General features: G+C 38.6%; 1 protein-coding gene across 1 annotated transcript in view; it reads right to left on the bottom strand.

Moving 5' to 3' along the window:
• The window catches only part of nkd1 (NKD inhibitor of WNT signaling pathway 1), a 33,848-nt gene extending 15,174 nt beyond the window's left edge, over window positions 1–18,674 (bottom strand). Inside the window, exons 1-3 of the mRNA XM_008405553.3 lie at window positions 17,920–18,674; window positions 17,778–17,810; window positions 17,454–17,593 (exon numbers count right to left, since the gene is read on the bottom strand). Of these exons, the coding sequence (XP_008403775.2) occupies window positions 17,454–17,593; window positions 17,778–17,810; window positions 17,920–17,944 (198 nt within the window). The 5' untranslated portion in view covers window positions 17,945–18,674. The remainder of the gene's footprint in view (window positions 1–17,453; window positions 17,594–17,777; window positions 17,811–17,919) is intronic.
• Window positions 18,675–25,015: the final 6,341 nt, after the last annotated feature.

Here is a 25,015-nt window from a genome sequence, read left to right as displayed (position 1 = left end):
AAATTTCACTACCCATGAGACCAGCTAAAACAATTTTCCAGACATGGCGTTTAATGGCCTGTGGAAAGCAGAGCGTGAAGCCTTTTGCTTTCAATGGCAGCCAGATTCTTCAGAGCTTCTTTAGGGACTCATAAGAAGGAAATGCCCCTGAGTGTTTTAAAGTAGCTAAATTCCTTTCAAAGGAAGTGATTTATTGCTGAATCTCTTCACTGAATATAGTGCATCAGTGCCATTCACAGGCCATGATCTACTGTTGTCGTTAGGGCTGAAAACATGTTTGCTTTGCTTGTCTAGAGCTATATATCATCAATAACCCACTTCATAGTTATGGTTAAGCCAGAAGAGTACATTTTGCAGTAATAAGACTGACTGAATTAAAGTCATTGATGGGGTCATTCCTTTCTCCTACAGTAATATCAGTCACAACAAAGTCAAATTATGAATCATTTTTATCAATGAGAAGCTGGTAATAATCCAGAAGCAGAATCCATACATGGATTCAGATAATAACTGAATTTCAAAGCTGTGGCTTTCATTTTTAAATCTAGGACAATTTTCTACCACTTTTCAGTACCAGATAGATACTTTTTTAGAAAGTCATGAGATTGTGATATTATTTGTGGTGAGGAGCAACAACAAAACAAACAGCAGCATCAAAAGTAATCCTGACTTCGCCTGACTGAAGCAGTAATCATAAAACATGATATAACTCAGAGTTTGATAGAATTTGACAGATTTATAGAAACAAACTTCCCTATCAAAATAACTAAATATTGGCATAATATTAAAACACAAATCTTTTTAACCACAGTGAGCAATAAAACACTGTCTTTTTTAATAAAAACAAATCAGTTGAGTGCAAAAGTTAACACTGGTTTTCGCCAATGAGACTTTGACCTCATCAAATTATAAGAATGACTAACAGCCACATGCTGGAATACAATAATATTTGAACTTAGGTTCAAAGTTTTCAGTTTTCTTTGAAAATAATTTCAAATTTTCAGGTTATACTGCAGTGCTCACTTTATATAAAGACACCTGCAACATAATACAGAGAAATCATTACTAATGAATATGTTAAAAAAATATTTCCCATATTTCACTTCTATTTTTATGCAGCCCTATGACAAGATATGATAGCACTACTTTTTTTTCACAAAATCTTAATCATTTTGTGCATCAAAAGTGTTTAAAATATGCAAAAATATGCACTTCAAGCTGTTGGTAAAAAACAGCATACTCTTGAGTTTGCCAACAATAACTACTGTAAACATAAATCAGAAAAACTTTCTGCTCAGTTCATCCAAAAGAAAAACAAGTGAACGGGACTGCTCTGTGTAAAAGAGAAGCTGCACTTAGTATGGACCAAGAGTAAAACAGAAAGTGAGCCAGACAGCAAGCACATGCTGGGAGGAAACCGACTTGGTGAGTTTGGACACAAAGTTGCTTCTAGCGTCTTTCTTGCTCTGCCTTACTTGTGTCGGCAGACACGGTTCCAGTGGGCCAAGTTTTTTCTCTGAGGCTGTCACTGAAGCAAAAGGGTACATTAAAGTGCAAGTAATAAGTACTTGTGTGTGATTGTGGGAAAGTCCCACAAGGCCTCTCAGTCTCTATGCCGTCTGCCTCCATGACCCACCACACAGTCTGACAATTTATGCGGCCGACGACAGCTCCCCCTGATCGCTCGCCAGGGCTCAGTGGAGGCAGGCCTCCGGAGCAATGGCAGCACTACTGGCACTCCATCAAAAACCCAGGAAAAATCTCATTAAGGCTGCAGCCTGGTGCCTCCTGCCCTGTTCTCCACCCGGTGGAGGAATACACCTTTGGGATTCCAGCAGTCAGAGAAATGGTTAAAAATGAACCATTACGTCAAACAGGCCAGATATTACGTCAAACAGGCCAGATATTAAACAGGGAAAATTGGGAAATTGCTGCAAAAATACATGTAGTTGTTGTTCGGGTTGCTGACATTCACAAAAACGGAAGAAAAAAAAGTGTTTAAGAGGTTGAAACTAAAAATTAAATAATTTTCAAACTGGTTTTACATCCCATCCAGTAAGATAACATTTGAAAAATTACCTGATAAACATGAAATTCAAATACATGCATTTGTGTAGCATGATACACTAGAATCATAAGTATGTGAAAGCATGTATATCAGCATCATTTACAACCACAGAACAAGAACAGGATTAAGGAGGAACCTAAACTGAGGAAAGATGCCAACAGTTTTAGTTTATGCTACTCCTCAGATATTGAGCATCACAAAAGCATCTGACCTCAGAGTTTGTTTGTGAGCATAAAGTTTCATTTGTTGGAAAATGTTTCTCCAGTACTTTTTCCCCCCTTTTTTGTGTCTTCTGTCCGTATAGACAGAAGACACAATCTTTGTGTCCAATCTTTGTGGACACAATATGATAGAATCTGATATCCAAAGTTTGTGTAATCTCCAGATTACTTCTCTCTCCAAACAATAAATGTGTTGTTTGGAGAGAGAAGTAATCTGGAGATTATACTGACAACTATTAGCATTAGTTGTCAGTATATTTTAAAATGTTTCATTCTCAGTGTTTGAGCCAAAAAACCTCTTCTCTAGCTATACTTAAAATGTTTTGATGGTGTGACACTGTGTGCTTAGAATAATATAATGACATATAAATGCTACGTGAAACCCTCATGAGTAAAACCAAACTGATCATGTGTGAAAAGGTGAAGTTAAAACCAACACTCCATTGCTTGCTAACATAAAATAATGTTTGTGACAATTTATTATGAGTAACATGCTGACGTATGACTATGCACTTCAGAGGAAAACGCTGGTCAGAACTGAAGCATAGCTACTGTACCATAAATTACATCCAAATTACAGGTTTTGTCACATGCAAGGAATTTCAGACAGGCTGATAACAGAACGCTTTTAAATCCCTCCAGAGGGTGTTTGTTTGCTATGTCTCCAAGTTACTGCTATTTAACATTTTGATAACTTTGTTTTCCTCACTAGATAAATGATCATATAATTCTTCCTTTTATGAACACAAATAAAAATTGGAGACTTTGAGCACTTTCGTCTTGGGTGGCCAATGTGTAATGAATTGATGCCCAAGTTTGGCATGCCAAAAAATAACATTACAGCTTTTTAGTAAATTGCTGGTGCCTTTTTATGACCACTGGGAGATACAAGTCTGAACATAGTGAAAAGAAATTTTGATAAAGGATGATATATGGTCTTCAATGTAGACTGAATCTGTCATTGTGTTTGTAATGAGCCTAATAATCTTCTGCGCCTAGCAAATATAATGACTTTGATTTTGTTTGCTTAAAAAAACAAACAGCTGTATTGCATGGAGACTTTTGTTTGGTTGAATCTACAAATCTACAAAGCAACAAAAATTACCTCTTATTATGCTCACAGCTGTAAATTAGATTATAGGTTTGCTATACCTCACAAAACTCCTCAAGAGAGGAAGTGAGTAAACGTAATTTCAAAGGAACACGTCCCTTGGAATCTGGAGTGGTGCCCATCCTGCAAAGTGTGGTAAGAGTACTGATGTAGCTCAAGGAGAGAGGGGAAAAAAGCACCAAGAGTTATCATCAAGCAGCAGTTTAGACCTGGCTCCAGGCTGCTCTCCCACCTCTTTAAGCTGGAGCACTCCTCACCTTCCAGCAACATTAAACAGCCTCACTCAAAGTGCCACGTAGCAGTAAAACATGACGCCCAGAGATGGAGCCAAGATAGAAGGTGTTGATGTGAGGTGGTGAAGCAACGCACTGCCTCTGAGTGAAGCTTCAAAGGGGATCGTTTTCACACATGAAATAAAGATCTCAGATAATCATATAGCGTAGTAAAGCTGACGCGAGACACAGTGGAACAGGAGATTGGGATGATTTTCAGACAACACCTTCACAGTGGCAGCCATGACAAGTCGATCTTTATGCATTTCTCTTCAGCAACACAATATAAATCAGGATTTTTTTTTTCATCCTTATTATCTTGTGATCCAGTGAGGCAAGGTATTACATTTGCTCCAAATTTTACAACAAACTGGTCAAATGCACAACAGTCATATCATGTGCAGTGTGCAGGGTAAAAGTTTATTTTATCTTTTCTGTTTCAAAGTTTAATTTTATGCCTTTGATAAGAAATTCAAAGCCTTTCCAGAGGTCACATACTGTAAATCGTTTGATGTTGAGCCTTTAACACCTTTCAGTTGATCAAAACATAAGATAGATAATTTTATTGTGAAGCAACTTGCAGTACTGTGCCCAAATTAGGTGATTAAATTCCTACTCAAATATCTTGTTGTTTGCTGTTTCGTAGTAAGGTACCATAATTAAACTAAATAGAAAAACAAGCACAGTTATTAATAGACCTATCCAATTTCCTTCCAATAATAAGATCCAGCATTATGATTTGATGTTGCAACTTCAAAGAGGGACATTTTCCTTCCAGACTTGGTGGCCCCATGCCTGACTCCCTTCAGTCACGTCACACTCGCCTCTCTTCCTGCACCCCAGGAAGGAAATTATAGCCATGGAGTTGGGATCCATCACCAGGCAGGTTGGAGTAAGCAGCTCCATGATTAAAGCGCACATGGTCAGCAACACACAAAGCTAAAAGGGTCTGAGGAGTCTACACATGCCTGAGGCCTTATCCTGTTAAGGTCATGCTGGGATGCTCCTCACACACACACACACACACACACACACACACACACACACACACACACACACACACACACACACACACACACACACACACACACACACACACACACACACACACACACCCACACACACACACAAATAAAGATGCATGCAATCATATTATGTTATAGAATTTATAGAGGTAAAAAAAAAGCATTCGCTCCCTCAGATTCCTTCTGTTTAGGAATTTTTGTTACCTTTACATATTTCAGATCATTAAACAAATGTTAATGCCACTCTAAGATAGCCTGAGTAAACACCAGAAGAGGTTTATATTAATGATTAAAACCTATTCAAACCAATGTTGCCCTTTGTGAAAAGTAAATGTCCCTTAAACCTAAATACCACTTGTAGTGGCAAAGATTCCCATTGAGAATTTGATACAACTATGGACGAGTCTTTTAAATCGGTGTGGAAGAGTTTGACTCGCTCTAATTTGAGGAATTGTTTTAATTCAGCAGCTTGGGAGGGATTTTGAGGATGAGTAGCCCGTTTAGGGTCATGACACAGCTTCTCAATCAGACGTCTCCAAAAACCTTTGTCTCTTTCTGGAGCCATTTAGTGGTAAACATACTTAATGCAGGTATTGTACTGATTACTGCTTTGTTGCATAACATCACATTCCTATCCTTTTGTTTGACTGCAAGCACAATGTTCCATAAAATACATGATGCCAGATGTACCCACAGCTTCCAAAGCCATCCACTTTTGTTTGAATATTTTCAAAAAGTCTTGGGAATCGTCAAGGTATTTTTTGGTAAATGTAAGACAGGCTGTTGAGTTCTTCTTGGTCAACAGCAGTTTTTACTTTCAAACTCTCTCACGTGTGACATTTTCACCTCGTCTATTTCTTATGGCTAAATCACAAACACCAAGTTTGACTAAGTGAGGTTTGCATTGCAAATCTTTTCTCAAATTTCTTTAGTTTGACTCATGAGAGTCAAACTTTGATCTTTGAATCTACTTTGTATGTATATGTTGGACATACTTTTATTTAACACAATTATTTAACATCTTAAATCTTTTTCGGAACAGTTTAGTCAACATGGGAAATCTGATCTAAATGGTTTGGAATGACTTTAAAATTAATACAGCATGATATGTGCTGCACTGAAAATCTTGATGTTGATTTATTTTTAAAGAAAATGTTAGAAATAGGTTAAACACCTGTTGGTGTCAAATTTCAGAATAAATTGTCTTTGTAAAAACATCGTTAGCAGATGTTAAACTGTCCAATCCTTCAGTATAGAGTTTAGACACTTTCCTTCTCCTACCAGATGGGGTATTGTTAGCAAAAAGTCTTTTTCGCTACTGTGTTGTTCTTGTTGATGTCATCTCTGCAATGCATCCAGCAAGAATTAAATTAAGCTTGGGTTATTGCCATAAAAGAGACTTAGAAAGCATGAGCTGTTTTTCTCCTAATTGATTGTTTTTGTTTTGTTTTGTCAAAATGAACATGAGCTGATACTGGATGCCTTCCTTTTGCAGAATGATTGTGCACAGCCCCTAATCATTTCTTCACGTTGAATTTACATTGCAAACACTCCTGGTCACATTACCTCACCCACATCAAAGGCTGCCTCCTGAAAAGCTCCGTGGAATATTAGTAGAGATTTAAAGCTCTCATCTCTCTGTTTCAGAAACATGCCGATTTGAAGTCATCTCCCTCTCTTTTTGCTTTTTTGTGTTCCATGTGTGAAGTTGGCCAACACTTTAATGACCCATTTACAAAACTTTTACACCTGCAACAAAAACGCTTTTATAGCTCTGGAAACCCCTGAGGCGCTAAGCCCTACCTGTTAGTCAATGTAATTGCCTTTATTAGCCTTTGAAAAATATGTAACCACAGCAGTTAAGATTTATTACACATTTTATCAAAGCTGTATATCAGCAGAGAGGTGAAAAGTGAACCTTTGAGATCAAAAGTTTAAAGGCCCCTTGCCGCTGTGTGCCAACTCAACTCTTTGTTTTCCACTGTAGGTTTCTGATACATTATTGACTAACTTTGAATAAGTCTTAATAAAACATGCACCTACTTTACTTCAAATGTACAATGCGCCTGCAAGCAGGTGAATACCAGTGCAACCGTTACTCAGAAAAACACCCTCGATTGGATATCATTGACAAAAATAATGCAAAACGTGTTTCTAGATCTACAACTTACAAAATTGGATAGTTGCACAAGCCTTTCTGTCTGTACAATCGTATTAATCAGGTTACATCTAGTAGCTGACTAGAAATGTATTCAATTAGAGATGAGGGGTGAGGATATTGTGATGACAACTATGAAAGCGAGGAGTGAGCAAAATGTGGGTTAATTGCATTCAATATGGTAATCTCATTATTTAACAACAATGAAACATTATGGCACTGTGTATTTACTGCATGAAATCTCATCTTATCCACTTAAAAAAGTGTCGCTAGTATGGCAATTACAAAAGAATCATGACTCGCTGCTGGAAATAAGCTGGCTGTACAAACCATAATTTTGCAGTGTGTCACAAATCCAACAAAAACAGAACAGATTTGAAGTCCATAAGTTCAGGTTTTTGAGTGTAGACGTCATGGAGTATGATTCTAAAAAACATCTGGTTGTTGTGGGTGATCAGTCAAAGTTCTCTATGTTCTCTCTCAGTTTTTTTTTTTTGGTGGGGTCAGGCAAATGATTCAAATGGTGTAAAGGGTCAGAGGAACATAAGCAAAGAAAAGTATCTCAAGGGCATCAAGAAAGTGACTGGCACCTTCTACCAAAACCAAATTAGATGACAGACCTCTTTGATTTGTCAGGCCATGCATCATAAGTCTTCCTAAAAGGGCTTCTGTGCATATTGTTACAATTGCTGGTTAACTTTCCTACAATAACTTTCCATTTTAAAGAAAGACACCTGATTACAAAGTTACAGGCATCTCTTTTCCACTTTATGTCTAATAACACATTAGACATAAAGCTAAAATGTTCAAAATAGAATTTTTTAAGTCTTAGTTTATACTAATTAGTACCAAGGCTATAAGATCTGAAAAAAGAGAAGCAGTAGAGGATCAGAAAGTCTGCCTGACATAATCAGATGTTCTACAATTTCTCCAGATGACAAGTTCACAGTAAAGTTTACACAAAGCCTGCAGCTAGACCCTGTCACTGGAATCAAGATTGGAGAGCTCACTGTGGTAGGTAGCAGTTATTCTGAAGTGTTCATGCTAGCCAGATGGGACTAACCTACACACCAAGGTGGCCACATTCCTCCTTACTGCCTGTGCACACACATACGCACCCAGACACACGCAGTCATGCACTGACACACACCATGTTTGGAGCAGACGTCCTGCCAGCCACAAGCCACCACCTCAAAACATCCCTCACATCTGACCTTTAAACTGTAGATTTAAAATCTATGTAATTACAGAGAATGTTTTAACTTAGCAAGTAAACACAGCAGCAGAAATAGACACATCAACTTCTATATACAAGTGTGTGGGTGCCAGATATGCGTTTCTATTCATAGCTGACTGGAATTAGTGGCTTGTATCAATGTTCACCATAATGAACATGGAGCATCCACAGTTGCAGACAGCAGTTTGACAATATGAAAGCTAAAACAGACTTACTTACAGGTGCATCTCAATCAATTAAAAGATCATTGGAAAGTAGTTTAAAGCTAAGTTCATACATTTTACCTACACAGAATGAAATAATTAAAAGGTTTATTGCTGTTAATTCTGATGAATATGGCTTACACAAAATCCAATTTCACAAAAAATTTGAATATTACATCTAAAGACACATGAAAAATGATATTTTGTATCCCTCGTAATTAGCAATTTGCAAGCTGTTTACAGGTGACGATAACTGTGTTGTTTCCAAGCCTATCACTGGAAAGTTGAATGGAAGGAAAACTGCTACAGAAAAAAATGCATAAGCAATAGGGATAAACAAAACCTTGAGTTAGTTATGAAGCAATGGGCTTTAAAAGGTTTGTGGAGACTCTTGAGATGTGAAAACCTATCATGATATAAGCGTTCCATTGCAGTCGACATTGATAATTACTTATGAGTTTTTTTGTTTTTGAAATATCTAAAATACTGCCAAAGTGGTGGCATGACCTTTCCTTTTTAACTTACCCTTTTCATTCCCCACTATAGTTTTTTTAAGCAGTTATGAGGCAGGTAAGATAACAGATTGTTGCTAGGTAACCAAAGAGTGAGTGAGATAGTTGATACCACCAACCTTACCTAGCTGGCAGTGGAGGCTGATTGGGTAAAGCCTTTCCTCTGTCTACATCTCCCATAATACTGTGCAGTTCTGGATCTGACTTAAGTAAACTTATTGAATATTCTTGCAGACATTCTATCTATTGATATTGATCAGATGTCTGTCACAATATGCATTATTATAGATTTATTGTCCAGCCCCACTTAAGACCTGGATTTGTAGTTAAATGTAATTTTTTTTGGTGAGTTTGATAGTATGACACAGAACCCTTTCAGGAGCAGTGGACTGATTTGCTCTACCTCATCTAGAGAGTGAGATCCTCTGGAGTGTAAACCCACCAGGGACAGACAGCTTTCCTTTCAGAAGGGCCAATCTTCTGTTTAATTTTCCTTCAACTTGAAAACATCCCGTATAAGACAATCCAGACCTCCTCCAAGTTTGGCGCCACAGGAAGAGCCAAAACGGACTGGAACCTCTGTCAGGGAGAGGCACAATGCTCTCCAACATCTGTTTACCTAAATTTACTTCCTCCATCCCCTCCACCTCAGGTGGCCTCAGAGCCCTGGTCACTAAAGCATGCAAACACAAAGAGGATGAATACACCAGGGCTCATGGAAACTGTGGAGTGCACATCACTGGCATTTCCCTAGATCCTGTTAGTAAAACAAACAAAAGGAGAGGATCCATGCTGGGACTCTGTTAGCAGTGATAAATGGATTCACATATTAGGCTAAACACACGGGTAATGTGCAGATTCAGATTTGGGACTGCCTCCAGATTTCATTGTGCATGCATGCTCCTCTGCATGTGCTCAGTCTCATGAGAGCTTGATAGCAGTTTTATGCAGATGCCCATCTCGTCACATCTGAGAGCCACTTTTGAGTTCTCGGTCCAATTATTCAACACTTACCGCATGGGCCTGAGCGCGGTCCACAGGGGAGCCAGATAAACAAACAGCAAAGAATTATTCAGGATTTAAACACTTAAAAATCCACTTCAACAGAGCCATTTATGTGGTTAATTAAAACGAGCACTGCACTCCCAAAGAAAGCCCAGAACTACCATAAGGGCCCCGCTAACCTAGAGCGATTCCCAGACCCACACAAACAAAACCCTCTCCCTCCTTGTAATACAACCTCCTAAGCTCACACTGATGCATCTGTCTGTTATTATTTGAGGAAATCTTATGCATATCTGAAGGTCTGAGTACAAATAATAGAAGACATACCTATACGGAGCATTTAATGCATCTACTAAAAGACTGATTCTTTTCCTCCTTAAACTATTTGAACAGTGCTTAAACATAAAACTTTTCAGAGTGCTAAATACATCTTTCAATGGTAAGCAAATATTGCTTGAAAGCTGGAAGCGGATGATGGATTTCATAGAAGAAACAACAAAGAGACTATGATGTTACCAACAGACTGCAAGCAGTCATTGTCCTTATTACGGAGCCTATAATATCATATCAAAAGGGAGCAAAAATCAGCATTTTTTATGTCATCATCACAACCAATGAGATCTGGAGCCAATAAATATCTCTGGCAGCTAAGAACGCTTTTGAAACTGAAATGAAGGTTTAGGCCCCTTCCCACTGATGAAAAGAGCCAGATGGAAATGGATGTGTTGCCTTTTTGTTCTGTGTCAAAGGCACGCTAGGTCCAAAAAATCGTTCTGATCTGCATTGCATTGCAGAACTGGAAAGATCCCTTGCTGCACCTTTTTGACATTTTGTCAGGTTACAACCACAAACTGCCATGTATTTTTACACAACGTAGTGCTGCATAACTCTGTAAAGGAAGAAAAATCTGTAAAGTTTGGTGTGCATTTGCATTCAGTCTCTCTGAGTAATACATTTCTGAATAACCTTTTGCTGAATTTACAGTTGAAAGTCGTTTGAAAGTCTATGAAAAACATATTATTTTCCTTCCAGTTCACAATTTTGCACTACATTTTGTTGTTCATTCAAATAAAACCACAATAAAACACCTTGGAGTATGTGGTTATAATGTGGCAGAAAATAGAAAGTTTGAGGAGTATGAATTCCCTTTGGCATACTGACTGAATTAACAGCAAATATATTGGATTAAATGTTTTACACTTTCCTTCCCTTTCTCTTCCTTTAACCCATTGTCTCCACTCAACAAAGGAATATATTATATAAAATAAAAATCCAGTCCAGCCAAATAAATAAGAACATCTTCAGAATGCATCTGTTCTTTACGGGTTTTGAAATAAACATCACCCTCAAGTGTGCAACAAAATCCTTTAGCTAGGGAGACACTTTGATCAACAGCTATCCGTTGCTTCAAACTGAGCATATATTTGGGGAAACAAAGCACAATCTCAGCTGCTAATCCCCTGAGATTCAGAGCGCATTCCCAAAGAAGCCTTTGATCTCTGGAGTGCATCCGGACAGCTGACTTCAGACATACTGCACACTTGCATGCACACGCGAGGAACAGATATACACAAACACAAGCATTCGTCTCAGACTGATAATGTGCCAAAATGCACTTTTATTTGTGGTTGCCACATTTGGTGACAGCTGAAGATTTTTTTTCTTGAATTGAGGTACATTAAGTGACTTCTACAACTAAATCCAACTGATTCAGGTCTACATTTCGGTACAAGCTGGTATTTGAAATACCTTATCTTGACTGTAGCCTATTCTTAATGCTTTAAATGGATTATTGAACGATGGCACTTTCTACCAACATCAAAAATATTGACATATTTTACTTTTTTAAACTGCTTGAGGTTTTTCACATTTTCAAACCACAAACTTCAATGTATTTTATTAGAAATTTCTGTGATGAACTAACAGAAACCATTGCATATTTGTGAAGTAGATGGAAAATGATTTTAACATTTTTTACTCTTCCAAACCTTAAAACTTTGGTGTATTTGTTTTCAGCCCCCTGAGACAGCACTTTGTAGAGGCACCTTTCACTGCAAACACAACTGGCACTCTTTTGGGATTATGTCTCTACCAGCTTTGCACATCTAAAAACTGACATTTTTTTCCAGTCATCTTTGCAAAATTGCTCAACCCCAGACACCTGGGACAGACAGCGTCTATGAAGAACAATTTTTAAGCTTTCCCACAAATTCCCATCTGTGCAGAATCAGTTTTCTATCCAAGATAGTATTCAATTTTGATCTCATTCGACAAGAGCACTCACATGGACTCTATTTACTAACTGTCTTCTTAGGGCTAATGGTACAGGGTTTTATTTTGGGGTATCAAACTAAAAGGGGATAAAAGTAAATGTACATCACACTTTTCAGATTCTTATTTTAAAAAATATTTGAAAAGTACTTCCACTTCAAATATATGCAGTACTTCGTCCTGGTCTTTCATGTAAAATTTCATTCCAATGCATTAAAGTACTAACTTGACAGGCATAAAGAGTCTAAATACATGGCTCTTAAACATCAGTGAAACATTTAGTGCAGTCCAGACAGTTTTATTTTACACTAAACTAATGTCATTGTTTCATAAGATTTTTTCCAACTGACAGTAATCCGCTCTGCTTTGTCATGAAAGAGAAACTCCTTCAGCTTTCAGTAAACTATGTGACATACAACGCCCGATGTGACATTAAAGCCACCTCCACATCCTGGACCCTCCCAGTCCTCCAGCTAATTTGATGTCAACCCAAGACCTCAGACACATCTTCTCACGATGGGAAAAAAAAATCACATAGCCTTTATGGCCAGGTGTTACCCCTCCTCCCAAAGGCTGGGCTTTTCTTCTCTTTAGAGAGTGGCTCCAAACTTTTCTCCCAGCCTCTTCAAAGAGCAACAACAGGTCCTTGGCCCCTTGGGACCACAGAGGGGGTAGAGCATGGTGGGAGAGGGGTATACGTCACACAGCATGCATGGGAGGCCAGTCGGTGGGAAAAGAAATTGCAATGCACTGGGAGAGGAGAAAAAAGAGGAGAGGGAGAGGAAGAGGAGTCTGTAACTGAAAGGTGCTTTCAGCTTCTAGACAAGAGCCCCAGCTTTGTGAAAACGACCTGGAAAGAAAAAGCACAACACAAACCTGCCATGTGCTTAAAATCTTTAGGAGCATTTCCAAAAGGTCTTTCTACTTTAAAAAAAAATTGCTTCTAAAAACAATCAAAGACAATGCAACCAACTGTGAATCAGGGAAGGTGGGAGCAAGAGCGCCGATGCTATCCGCTTTTGAATTGCATTCTGTTGTCAAATGCACCTTTTGCTCTTTGTCTGAACGGCTCACAAACTTCTGTTGGAGAGGAAAATCTAAGCTTTGGGAACTGCAAGAGCAGCAGGCTGGGAAGCCTCAGTGTGGAGGGTTCTTTTAAACTACACACAGATTGGAGCTTCACAGAGAGGAGGAGCCATCAGTGTCACTACAAACACCTCCCTGCACGGCCCACTTCAAATGCAGCCGCATGTCATCAACCAACACAGGGCACATGAGAAACGCAACAAACAGATGGAGGATAGGAAGGCAGAGAGGGGAAGAGGGCAGAACCAAAGGGAGTGGGGCAGGGGGAGGTAACAGAATAGTAGAGGGTGGCTTATTAAAACAGAGCCTCTCATGTCAACATCTGACGATTACTCCCAAAGGAAGCAACAAACCGAACCAGCTGAAAAGTTTTCTGAAGTGAAAATACTCAGCTATTTATCCGCCTCTAACGATACACTTCTGCACGCTTCAAATATCAGATTTACGGCTGGGTGTGGATGTGGACACCGTGCTGCACGTCACTGAGGCTCACATGACTCTGATCTTATTGAGCTCCACTGTCCACCTGCTTACACTGCTCACTGCCCAACAAGAGTCTCTGTGAATTTTGTGAATGGGAAAGTACTCACACCTCTTTAAGCTTTTCATATTTTGATTGATCGCATCTACAAACTTCCAAACTTACTGGGGTTTTAATGGCATCCCAGCTAGAGAATAATTGCAAAGTGGTTGGAACGTAATAAAAGGTTTTGAACATTTTCTAGAGTTAAAAATGTGAAAAAGTGAAAAGCAATCTCTTATAGTAAACACTTTTTGTTGATTCTTTCTGCCAACTCCCAATTTTCCAAACCCCGTGAGAGAAAAGCATTTCCACAGCACGATGAAGCCACTACTATGTCCCACCATTAATGGGGTGTAAATACTTTAGCAACAAGGCCAAACTGCTCATGTGAGCCACATCTCTCAGTCCAGACATTCTTTTAAAGTCGGCATTGTTCCTTTTGGGATTATAGTGTGGCGAAGATCGGCTCAGAAGAATTTCAAGCATGGACACCCCACTGGTGACACCCGACCCACATTCTCCTGAACCCTGGTCCAAAGAACAGTGGCTATAAATAACTATCCCACCAGGTATTCCATGCAACACTGACAACTTTTAAAGCCAAGGGAGGACTTGCGTTCATTTGGAGCGAGATTTCAACTCCTGTTTCTAACTACGCTTTTGGATCTGACTTTTACACATAAAAAGAAAAAAATCCTTCACACATTACAAAATGAAAATAAACAATATTTTTGCTAGATGTTTTGTTGATAACAATCTTTAGATATTTTCCCTAACGAATAGATAATAAAATGAAAACCATTTTATTTACAGGTGAACTGATTAAACTTTCCTGGCCGACAGTTTTTCAGAGGTTTTATCTGCCAATTTTAATTTGACTGATTCAGTTTGTTTTTTTTATTTAAGGACTTTTACAGATAAAAGCACTGCACCTTCAAACTGTCTTTAATCTAAAAGAAACTAAAAATAATAGAAAATTAAGGATTTTAGGTATTTAATGATATGAGATCAATTGGTAGATACCAATCAAAGGCTGAAGGATTATTGCATCTACTTTTTATTCAGTAATCAATAAAAGTAAGGCTGACCCTGCAAATTATATATTACATAGTAGTGAAATGCAGGAATCAATAACTCTTTAAGACATCTGATAGGGAGAAACACAAACTATTACCTGATGTATTACAGATTTAATAACTTTTAAAAAGTATCCTAAATCTACATATTTAGTTTATATCACCTTGTGAATCAGAGGGATCCAGCAGAAAGTTAGATTGACAAAAGAATTTCAGTCTGTAACAATGGAAATTAATAAGAGGAAACTTCTATAGAAAGACATGCCATGCCAACAAGTTTACAGTCGACGCCCCCTCCACTATTGGCCAAAAGCTTTTACACTGCGGTGTTGCTGGAAATAGAAAGCTGCTGAATATGCTGAGGAACAAAGGAATGGATGTTTGTTTTTCCGCTCATTATTTATTGTATGTGCTTGGTAATACTCTGGTTTAAAATGTTTAAATTGCCTCAAGTCATTTAAATAATGTGGAACAGTTGTACTGCTGCCAACAAGCTTTTAGAAAGAAAACCCAAAGTTTCTTCAAAATATATCAAAAACTAAGACATAAAACTGAGGTTGGAGATTGATCTTGCTTCAATAACTAATCCCGATTAGTAATGTCAACACCACCAGCAAAAAACTCCTAAAACTATCTACAATTTTACCTCATGATTAAGAACACATGTAATGCTAACGTAGCTTCCAGCACAAAACAAATGAATGATTTTATACTAGAGATTTTGTTTTTTTTTAATGTAATGCCCAAAAGAAAAATGCATAATTGTCCCAATTTCTTCAAGCTGTGCTTAACTGAATCATGCATTTCTACTTTAGAACTGACTTTTGTTTATAGTTACAAATTATATTTGTTCTATAGCACATTCTCAATTTTTATGCAGACAATTGCTCACCAAAAATGCCTTGCACAAGTAGCTGTTTTCACTAACGGCAACTTGTTATGTTTTGTATCTTTGTTCTTCAGGTCCATTTTATTGCATTAAATTACCTTAAGTGAAGAAAAGCTGCAAGCATCAGTGGGTTCGGACATAAGTGATGCAAGAGTAAAATAGGGAAAAATAAGATGGTTTACCACATCAAGCAGTAGGTGCTGACATGTTCATGTTTATGGAATGACCCAAAAAATTAAATGATGCTATACAGCATCAAACAATAGTGTGTCATCTATTTAGAATGCAACAGATCTGGGATTTGGCTCTATGTTTAATAAACTAACAGATTTATGATGAAAATGTCTGGGTCCTGGGTGGGCGAACTCAGTTCCCATTTTTCTATTTAACAGGTCTCAATTCCTGAAAAATGCCTGCCTTTGAGGAAGGCATCTCTAACCAAAGAGGCTTAAAAGCTCCTCTGAAGCAATTCCAAAGGATCTCCCTTCTTGACAACAGCGGCACAGTGTTTACCACACTGCCAAAATACAAAACAAGCATGACCTCCAACATTTCTCCCCAGCCTTTACAATCCACACTTGTCACTGGACTGTCACACAGCAATGCTTTCAACTCAGCCTGGGTCTATTGTTAACTAAATTACAAGAGAGAGACTGAGAGAGGGAGACCCAGATCAGTTAAAGAGGCTGACATCATCAATGTTCCATGCACGAGTAAATGCGAGTTCAAGCAAGCAGTGTAAGCATTCACTGTTGCAGTACAAAACAACTACAGTGCTAAGCAAAAGTATTCACAGCCCCTTAAATTTTTTCACATTTTGTCACATTACAGCCACGAACATAAAATGTATTTTGTGAGGATTTTATGTGATGGGCCAACATAAAGTTGCAGATAAGAGAAAAGAAACTAATGATCTCAGTTTAACTACAACTGTTCTGTTAAAAACATCAAACAGGTCAAGCTTGGAAAAGCTTAAACATCTCATAGGAAGAGTTCAGAAAAATACAAACCAATCCTCCTAAACTGAGCATTCGAGCAAGAAAAGCATCAATCAGAAAAGTAGTCAAGAAGCCCACGGTAACTCTGGAGGAGTTGCAGAGTTGATTTGAGAATCTAAAGACAAGGCAACTATTAGTTCCTAGAGGAAAACCTGTTAGAGGCTGCAAAATACCTGAGAGTGCATGCAGTCACAGTCTATCTTTCCAGCAGATCAGAAACACTAATTATAACGCTAAAATGATTTGGTTTAAATAAATTGATAATGTGTGGCAGGACTTTAAAATTGATGTTCACAGATCTGACTGAGATTGAGGTATTTTTGAAAGAAGAATGGGCAGAAATGTCAGTCTGTAGATGTGCCCAGAGCGCTAGGTGTTTCTACAAAATACTATCTCTTAGGTGGGCTTCATAAATACGAGCTGCGTTTTTTATTTTATTTTACTTTCATTTGTCTAAAGAACATGAAAACCATCCCTAGCAATTATTCGCTTCTTTGTGTCGACCTGTGTTACAAAATTCCGATAAAAACAATAAAGTAAAGTAAATTTAACGTGCAAAAAATGTGGAAAACTTATAGGCTTGTGAATACTGTTGTAAGCCGGTCTATGAGCGCAAAACCAGCCTCGTGCTGAAACGGTGATAAACCCGATCGCAGTTTCAAAAACCGACATAAAGCATTGTTTCTAAAATTTTTTACTCAGACATGTTCAAGTGGGAAAATGGGGATACAACTTATCCCGAATTTTCCGAGTAAGTTGGCAGTATATAAGTGAACGTAGGTGGCCAGGGGAACTCACCCGTGCAGTCAGCCCGCAGTTACTCTTATGGTGACAGTCCTGTTGCTCGAGGCGAGAGCTCGTGCAGTAGTATTTCTGCTTCACGAGCCAGTCGTCGACTCCCTTTTTCGCCAAACAGGCATTCACAACAAAGCTGTCGCCTGAAACACAAAAAACACATGTTAGATGCTTAAAAGCAATAATTTATTAAGCAGAACTCATTCTACCGAAAAATAGGACTCTCTTCTCTAAGAGACGAACTCTACGTGTAACGTTTCCATTTACAAACTGACTGACAATATTAAAAGTGTACTATGAAGGGGAACAATAATAAAGTCTGCTTACCTTCTGGACTCTCCCTCGGTTTACAAATAGCGGCTTGAAAGACAGAAAAATGGAAAACAATGAATGAGTTACTAGAAAGTATCAAAGCGCAGTTGGAACAACTACTGCTGTGTTTTTTCCTATCGGGAATAAGAAATCGTACCATGCTTCGAGTGCAGTTTACCCATTTCTATACATCGAGTTGGAGTTGAAAACCATCAGAAGAATATAATCCAGTGAAATAACAACAGGCTGCGATATCCAGTCAGCGGAGCGTCCGTGGAGACCGAGAGCGCACTAGATGGAGTGAAGACCGTGTGGCCGAGGAGCAGAGTGAGTCTTTGATCCAAAGCGTTGCCGCCAATAGACACAAGCATGATTATAGGTTGAACAACTTCCGGTCGGCGCGTTCAAAATAAACCCAGTCACGTAACCGAGCGGAAAGTTAAGATGAACCTGAATTAAATAACGTAACAGCATTTCACATTTTCATTTTTATTTTTGAAGGCATAAATATTAATCATAACCCCTGCAACTTTAAAATGCAATTTAAGCTAACCTACTTGACCTTAAAAAAAAAGGGGGCTCACGCTCAAAATCTCAAAATTGACGGTAACAAATCCAAAGCGTCCAGATTCCGGAACCAGTTGCGTCTCTCGCTGTAACTTGATGCCGCTTGTGCAGCTTCGCCCCGCTTCAGTCTCTGTAAAGCGCTGATGAGGTGACATCAAAACGATTAAATTTTTAACTGTAAGAATATGATATCAGCCCCGAGTGTGAGCGAATGAGTGTAAACCCGCTGATTATAGTCTTAGTTTTCTCAAAAGAAGGGTCACCTTCCAGGCAGGGGTCACAGTCCTGGGCCCCAATCGGACGTGCAGCCTGTCACGTTTTTTGTTGTCACAGTTAATTGTAGACTAGAAACATGAAGTAAAAAAGAGAAGAACAAATTCTAAAAAAAAAAAAAAAAAAAAAAAAAAGGAAAAAATTGTATTATGAATCCCCAAACGCTATTTTTGCTCTGTTATGTTATACCTTGATCAATGAATGTATTCAAAAGTACAAGCAAGGCAAGTCTGAGTTATAAACAAACTGCTACAGCAGAGGACTCCCACGTCATGTCTACTTTGTAAGAAAAAATAGTCTTGGTTGTCATTTTACCAAAACAGATTATAAAAGAATGACAGGAGAAAAAGGCATGAGTTTTGCCGTAATTTATTACAACAATTTTCAGAAAATAAGTAGATGATCATGTGAATAAATAGGATTTCAAAAGGAAAAGCAAGAGCTAGATTAAAACATAATTTTTTAGAAAAAAAGGTTTAAGTGCACCAAAACGTACTTCCTATGCATTGACATACTATTTTAAAGATTTATACTCAGCTTAATAAAGGGGTTATAGAAATAAAACATTAGTGAGGCAATTACATGAAAGTAACACTTCAAATATTTTATGAATGTTTGACATGTTTAATTATATCTCACAGATTAAACATAGATCCACTGTGTTCCCCATTTGAAAAACACAGTTTAGGATCAGTCCAGCAAAGAATGACAATGTACAAAGACATGACTGATTGTTTCTATATGTCTGCAAAATGCTGTTTGTAAACATGGGGTCAATTTTAGCTCCACCTTCCAAACTTTCATGAATCTATTTAAGGTGTGATGCAATAACATTTGAAAAAAAAAAAAAAAGTCCCTGCACAAAAATATAAAATAGGTCAGTGGCTCTTTGCAGTTTCTGGTGGGTTTAACAAGGACCAACCTTCAGCGCCGGGTCTCATAAAACCTTTAGCTGGCTCTGAGAACAAAGGAGGATAAGGTTGCATGACGATTGAATTGCATTTGAATTTATAACCCTTTTAGAATTAGATAAATCAAGTCAACAATTATGCACCCATTTGGGCCTCTTGAGGTCAGAATCAAATCAGGATTAGTGCACAGCGCTCATCTCTCTGTTTGAGGTCTCTGACATGAGAATAAGAGTCTTATTGGACTGAGGCAGCAGATGAAAGCAAGCTAAGATGCTTTTGATGTCTTCAGATATACAGCATAAAGACAGCAGCTACTGGGCCATTTCATGCCAGGCTGCCAGTCTCTCAGTGTGACAGTAATATTGCACACAGTGGGCCTCACCCTGCCAACCGAAAACATTAAGGTTCCAGATGTTCTCCCAAGAAGTCTTCTGTAAATTATATCCGCAGAAGATCAAAAGTTAATGTTAATCACGCACAGAAGTTCCGCCGCATTCAAGGATTCCTTTCACCCTTTTCCTTTAAAATACTTTCAATCATAACTCTAAATACAACACATTTTTCTAATAAAGAAACAGATTACATTAATCCTTCATAGATTAGATTGAATTATACTAAATCAAAGGGACAAGTTATAAAAGAAAAAATAATTTTAAAAGTAAAAACAACACCATTTTCTAATCCGATCAATCAGATAATAAGAATATATTACTTTTAATTACTTATTTAACTTTGCATGAATTACTCTACTTTTACCCAGACTGATGCTAAAGGGTATACATTAGTAGGAATACAATTATTTATTTTACTTATTTAAGAATCCTTTACAAAAGCATATTCAACAAACAGAAAGCACCTTGGAGAAACTTATCTTAAGCCTGTTGGATTTGTTTAATCCTTAATTTTACATCTTCAAAGAAAAAGCAAAACTTAGGCAGATCTAAATGAGCCAGTGTTTTATTTGCTCATTTAGAAAAATTAACTATTCTCCATTCATGATTGGATTGGGCTCCCAGGAGTTTTTATTAAGACACTGAAATACTTGAAATGATCTGTCATCACATCTTAGCATGTTTTATGTTATAAAGCATAGCTTGTCAAACAAGATAAGTGAGTTGAGCGATCAGAATAAGTCATTAGATGGAATTGGATATGTGTTCAGCATTAGTTATGAGTTTGAAAGAACCAAATAATTTAGTTTCACACAAATCAGTTTCAGACCTCTCTGTTCATGCTTAATCTTGAACAGTTCCATGAGACAATTGTTCATGTCTCAAGTCGGATTGATGAAACAGAGATCCATAGAGTTGGGTCAACACTGCACATTTTTTTGTTCAATTTACCCCCAATTTTTAGTCAGTCAGTCTGCTCTAGTTGCGGTCAGTCAGCAAAGCTAATCAGCACAAAAAAACTGGTCTGACTGAGTAAAGATTCCTCAAGAGGTTATCCAGGGACAGGACATATTAACCGTTGTGCATGCGAGGACTGAGGCAAACGTAGAGGACTGTGGCAAATGATACAAGTTTTACGTGTGTGGGGTCGGTTGGACCCCATTTCTAGACACAAGGGATAAGATAGTTTTACCAAACTTTACACCAAGTGGAAGGGGAGTCTGGCTAAATAGAGACACAGAAAGTTTGACCTAACTACTAAGATGTCACACTTGTCCTGTGAAAAGTTTACTCTAGGCCCAGTGCCCTGCAATTTATAGAAGTGACCACCCAACACCCCTCAATCAAATGGCTGAATTATCTCCTCAGTATGCAGTCAAGTCCTTTACAGACCTACTAATGACCTCTATTTGACTCAGGTGTGTTGAAGTAGAAAGACATCTAAAAAAATCTATAAGCTTCTTGGGGCATTCTGGGCGTCTTCCTTCAGAGGTTTTCTGGGTCTTCCCTGCACAAAGGAGACCCTGGAACAAACCCAGAACATGCAGAAGAGATTATATTTGTCTTTGGGAATGGCTAGGAAGTTCCAATGATGAGCTAGAGAGGATCATTGTTACTTCCAGATAAAGCCCTTCAAAACCAGACTGATTTAGCTTTATTTGATTATGCAGATAAAATAAAATAAACAAATAAATACAGACTCCTCACCTCCCATGAGCTCCCATAGATGACTTGGTGTTGTATGGGTTTAGATAAACAGCCTTCTTAGAAAATACATCTAAATAGATGAAGAGCCAGTTCATGGAAAATGTAAGTTTCAACTACAGTAAATGATAGTTGGATGGATTTTTAGTAAAGTTACATTGCCTTGTTCACCATAACATCTTTTGTAAAAGTTAGTAAAACTTTCGGAAAGGTGAAAGGTACAATATAAATACAGAAGCTTAATATCTAAGTCTATTCACCAGAAGCATGTTCATAAATCATCCTTCTATGCTTACGACTCAGTAGTAGTTCTAACTTCATCATAACATGTTGTACCAAGAGGAATCTAGCCCTTCTTTGAACTGGACTGCCGCAGACACACAGATGAGCTTGTTATTATAGCAACTTGCCCAAATTTGCTGGGAAAGAAGGCCTGTCCCTCTGACACACTTCCTGTCCTTTGAAGAGGCCAACGGAGAGATGGCTTTGCGAGCCCTACTTCCAAGCTCTTGCCTTTGATGCTTGTGAAAGCGGAGGTGGCAAGGGTTTAAAGCCATCCCAAGGATATGAAGATACCCTGGCCCCCACCCCCAGCCTACAATCAATCCCCGTTATCGTGGGATGGAGTTATTTTATACTGGCCCTTTATCAAATTGGAGAACAAATATCTGAGGTTTATTGAGTCATTTATCAAACCCAGAGAAGAGACAAGTTTTTAATTCCTTTGTGTTCCCTTGTCTCCATAGAATAAATCTAAACACTGGGGGCAGCTGCTCGTTGATGTAGGTGGCCTTGATTGATTAACGTAGATCGCTCTTATGGAAAATCCTCAGTAGCCAATACTGACTCATTCCATCATATAATTTGTCATACTCTTTTGAAAAAATAAATGGTGGCAGTCAGGCTAGAGTCAGGGGGGAATCTAATGATATTTGGCTGTTCGTTCTAACAATTTTAGGGACCTGATGCCTGCCGAGGCCACTGGGGAGAGTGTTTCCTGAAGGTGAAGAAGAGGGTGTGAAGCAGAGAGAGAGAGAGAAGAGCAGCTGCCGGTCGCAAAAAACTCAGACATGTGACTGTTGCCTTTATGTGGGGGAACAAAAGGGCATGAGCCTTGCAAAGGGCAGAAGACAATCGTGACTGAAGTAAAGTGATGATTCCTGCCATGGTAGTGACTCGGCCTATTATGGTGGCCCAGCGTGTGATGTGTCAGGCCTTTAAGAGGAAAAACAGCCTGCTTGTTGGCGATTGCTTTTCTGCATGTTGTGTTTGCCCAATATCTAGCATTAGTAGTTCTCAAATCTTAAAATTTGTTTTTATATTTTTGGAAAAGTTCATATAGACTCATAAAATCGGTGAAGCAACATATACACACATAAGCTAATTTTTTTTTAGCATTTCTTGATGAAAGATATCTCAACCAGACTGCTGATTCGGGATTTTGCATTATTTGTTTGTAGTGTAAAGTAGGGGAATCCATTCCGTCCCGCTTATAAATTCCTTTTTATCTTTATGGCGGCATATAAAACACCTCTAACAGAGCCTGAAGCCCACTGACACGTCCTATTTTTTAAAATATGCCCACAGTAAAAGCAAGCTCTCCGGTGGTGTGCAGATAAATGTCCGCATTCCGACTTTTAGGCCTTCTGCTAAATGTCTGGTAATTTTTACAACAAAGGTTCCTCCAAAATTAGGCCTGTATAATCAATGATTTCTGCTTCTGTACTCCTCTTTACTATCTCCCGTCAGCACTGGCTGCTTTTTTGAAGCAGTGGGGGTGTAGCCCCATCCAGAACGAGGACACAATTAGTGTATTGAGCCGAAAACAGTGGGGTTCTCCTTTGATGTGGGGATCAAATGAAAGAGCTGTGTGTTTTTGTCCAAAATGACAGGCTTGCCAGGTTTACTAATGGGTAGCTAATAGAAAGAGAGGTTTATGATGCTCATTAATTACACAGTCTGTCATGTGTTGGAAGGGCAGAATACAGGAGATATAGGGGGGGAAAGAAAAATAATGTGGGGTGCAACTAAGAAAGCAATAGAAGGCTGGGGGTGGCGGTGGCTAGAAGGTAAAGGAGAAATTGGAAAAGAGTGGAAAGAAATGGGAAGGGCGATGAGATGATCTCCACAGAGGTCTTTGGACCAGATCTGAGATGTTGGAGAGCAAGAAAGGGAAGAGGAACAAAAAGAAAGAAACAGGAGGAGATAAAATAATCCCTTCCCAAAGATAAGAGCAGCCACCAAGACAGGAGCTTCAAAGAGCAGGAGACACTCTCATGGGAGCGTGCCATAAACCGTTTCCTCATCTTCAGAGGAAAATTCAGTCCCTGATCCAAACAAGCCCCTGCTCTCAGCACCCACCACCCTGCAGGCGTCCAACACCCGGCGACTCCCGGGGTGCCGTGAACACTTCCAAGCAACTCTCCCTTTGAACTGGTCGGATTCACGTTGAGTGGCGATGATGATCCGCACATTAGGTGCTAATGTAAATAGCTAATGAAGAGAGGAGAAAAAAATTGCAGCCTGTCACTCCCACTGCAGGGAAGGCCAGTGATCTCTGCTATCAGCTTGGGCCAGCACAACTCCTATGTACCCTCTGTTTGTCATTTCAGGCTGAGCCACTGAAAATATAGCCTGCTTCTTTGTGAAGCAGCCAAGGTGTGACTTAAGAGATGCTGCTAGCGGATATTTGGGCATGTTTATGTTAAATGAGACTAATTAACATTGGACTGAGACCTCTGAGACATGCATGCTACTAAAGTTGCAGAGTTGGGACTTCTCAGTTGGACAAGCTTTATTTGCCAACCCTACATGCATCTTTCTCAAAGCTATTTTTTGATCATACTTTAAAGACAAATATCTTTAAGCTAGGATGAGCTTTTGGTGCCTGATTGTCCTATATTGTAGTGGTATTCAAGGTCTAGCTCTATAACCAGAATTACATGCTTCCTAACAATGTACCTCATGTTTCCCCTGTGTTTTCAGAGATTCTCCACAAGCTTTTAAGGTGCTGTCATTTTAAACCTACCATCACCACTGGAAGGTATTCAGATGTTTCTATTATCTACTCATCTTCCACTGCTGTCCAAAGAAGATCCTCTATTCTGGTCATAACAACAGTCGGTTGTTAATGCTTACAAATCCCATAGCCAACTGGTTGGAAAAACAGATGTCATCACTACATCAAAAAATCAGGTTGTGAAACATCCTGTATTGAACAATACAGCATGGTTACTACCTTGCTTAGGAGCTCAGAGTAAAAATACAATGTTTTGAATTCATTCATATGATCATTTCCCCTAAACAAACCAAACAGATATCTCAGTCTTTTGTGAAAGGAGATTGTACCACATGAAACCTTTTAGTTCTGTTTAATTGTATTATTCTGAATCTTAACACCTTTGGT

Source organism: Poecilia reticulata, chromosome 3 (assembly GCF_904066995.2).
Source record: "Poecilia reticulata chromosome 3, P_reticulata-male-v2, whole genome shotgun sequence".
NCBI classification, from domain to species: Eukaryota; Metazoa; Chordata; class Actinopteri; order Cyprinodontiformes; family Poeciliidae; genus Poecilia; species Poecilia reticulata.
Note: the sequence above shows the minus strand (reverse complement) of the source record. Positions and strands in the feature narration are given on the sequence as shown.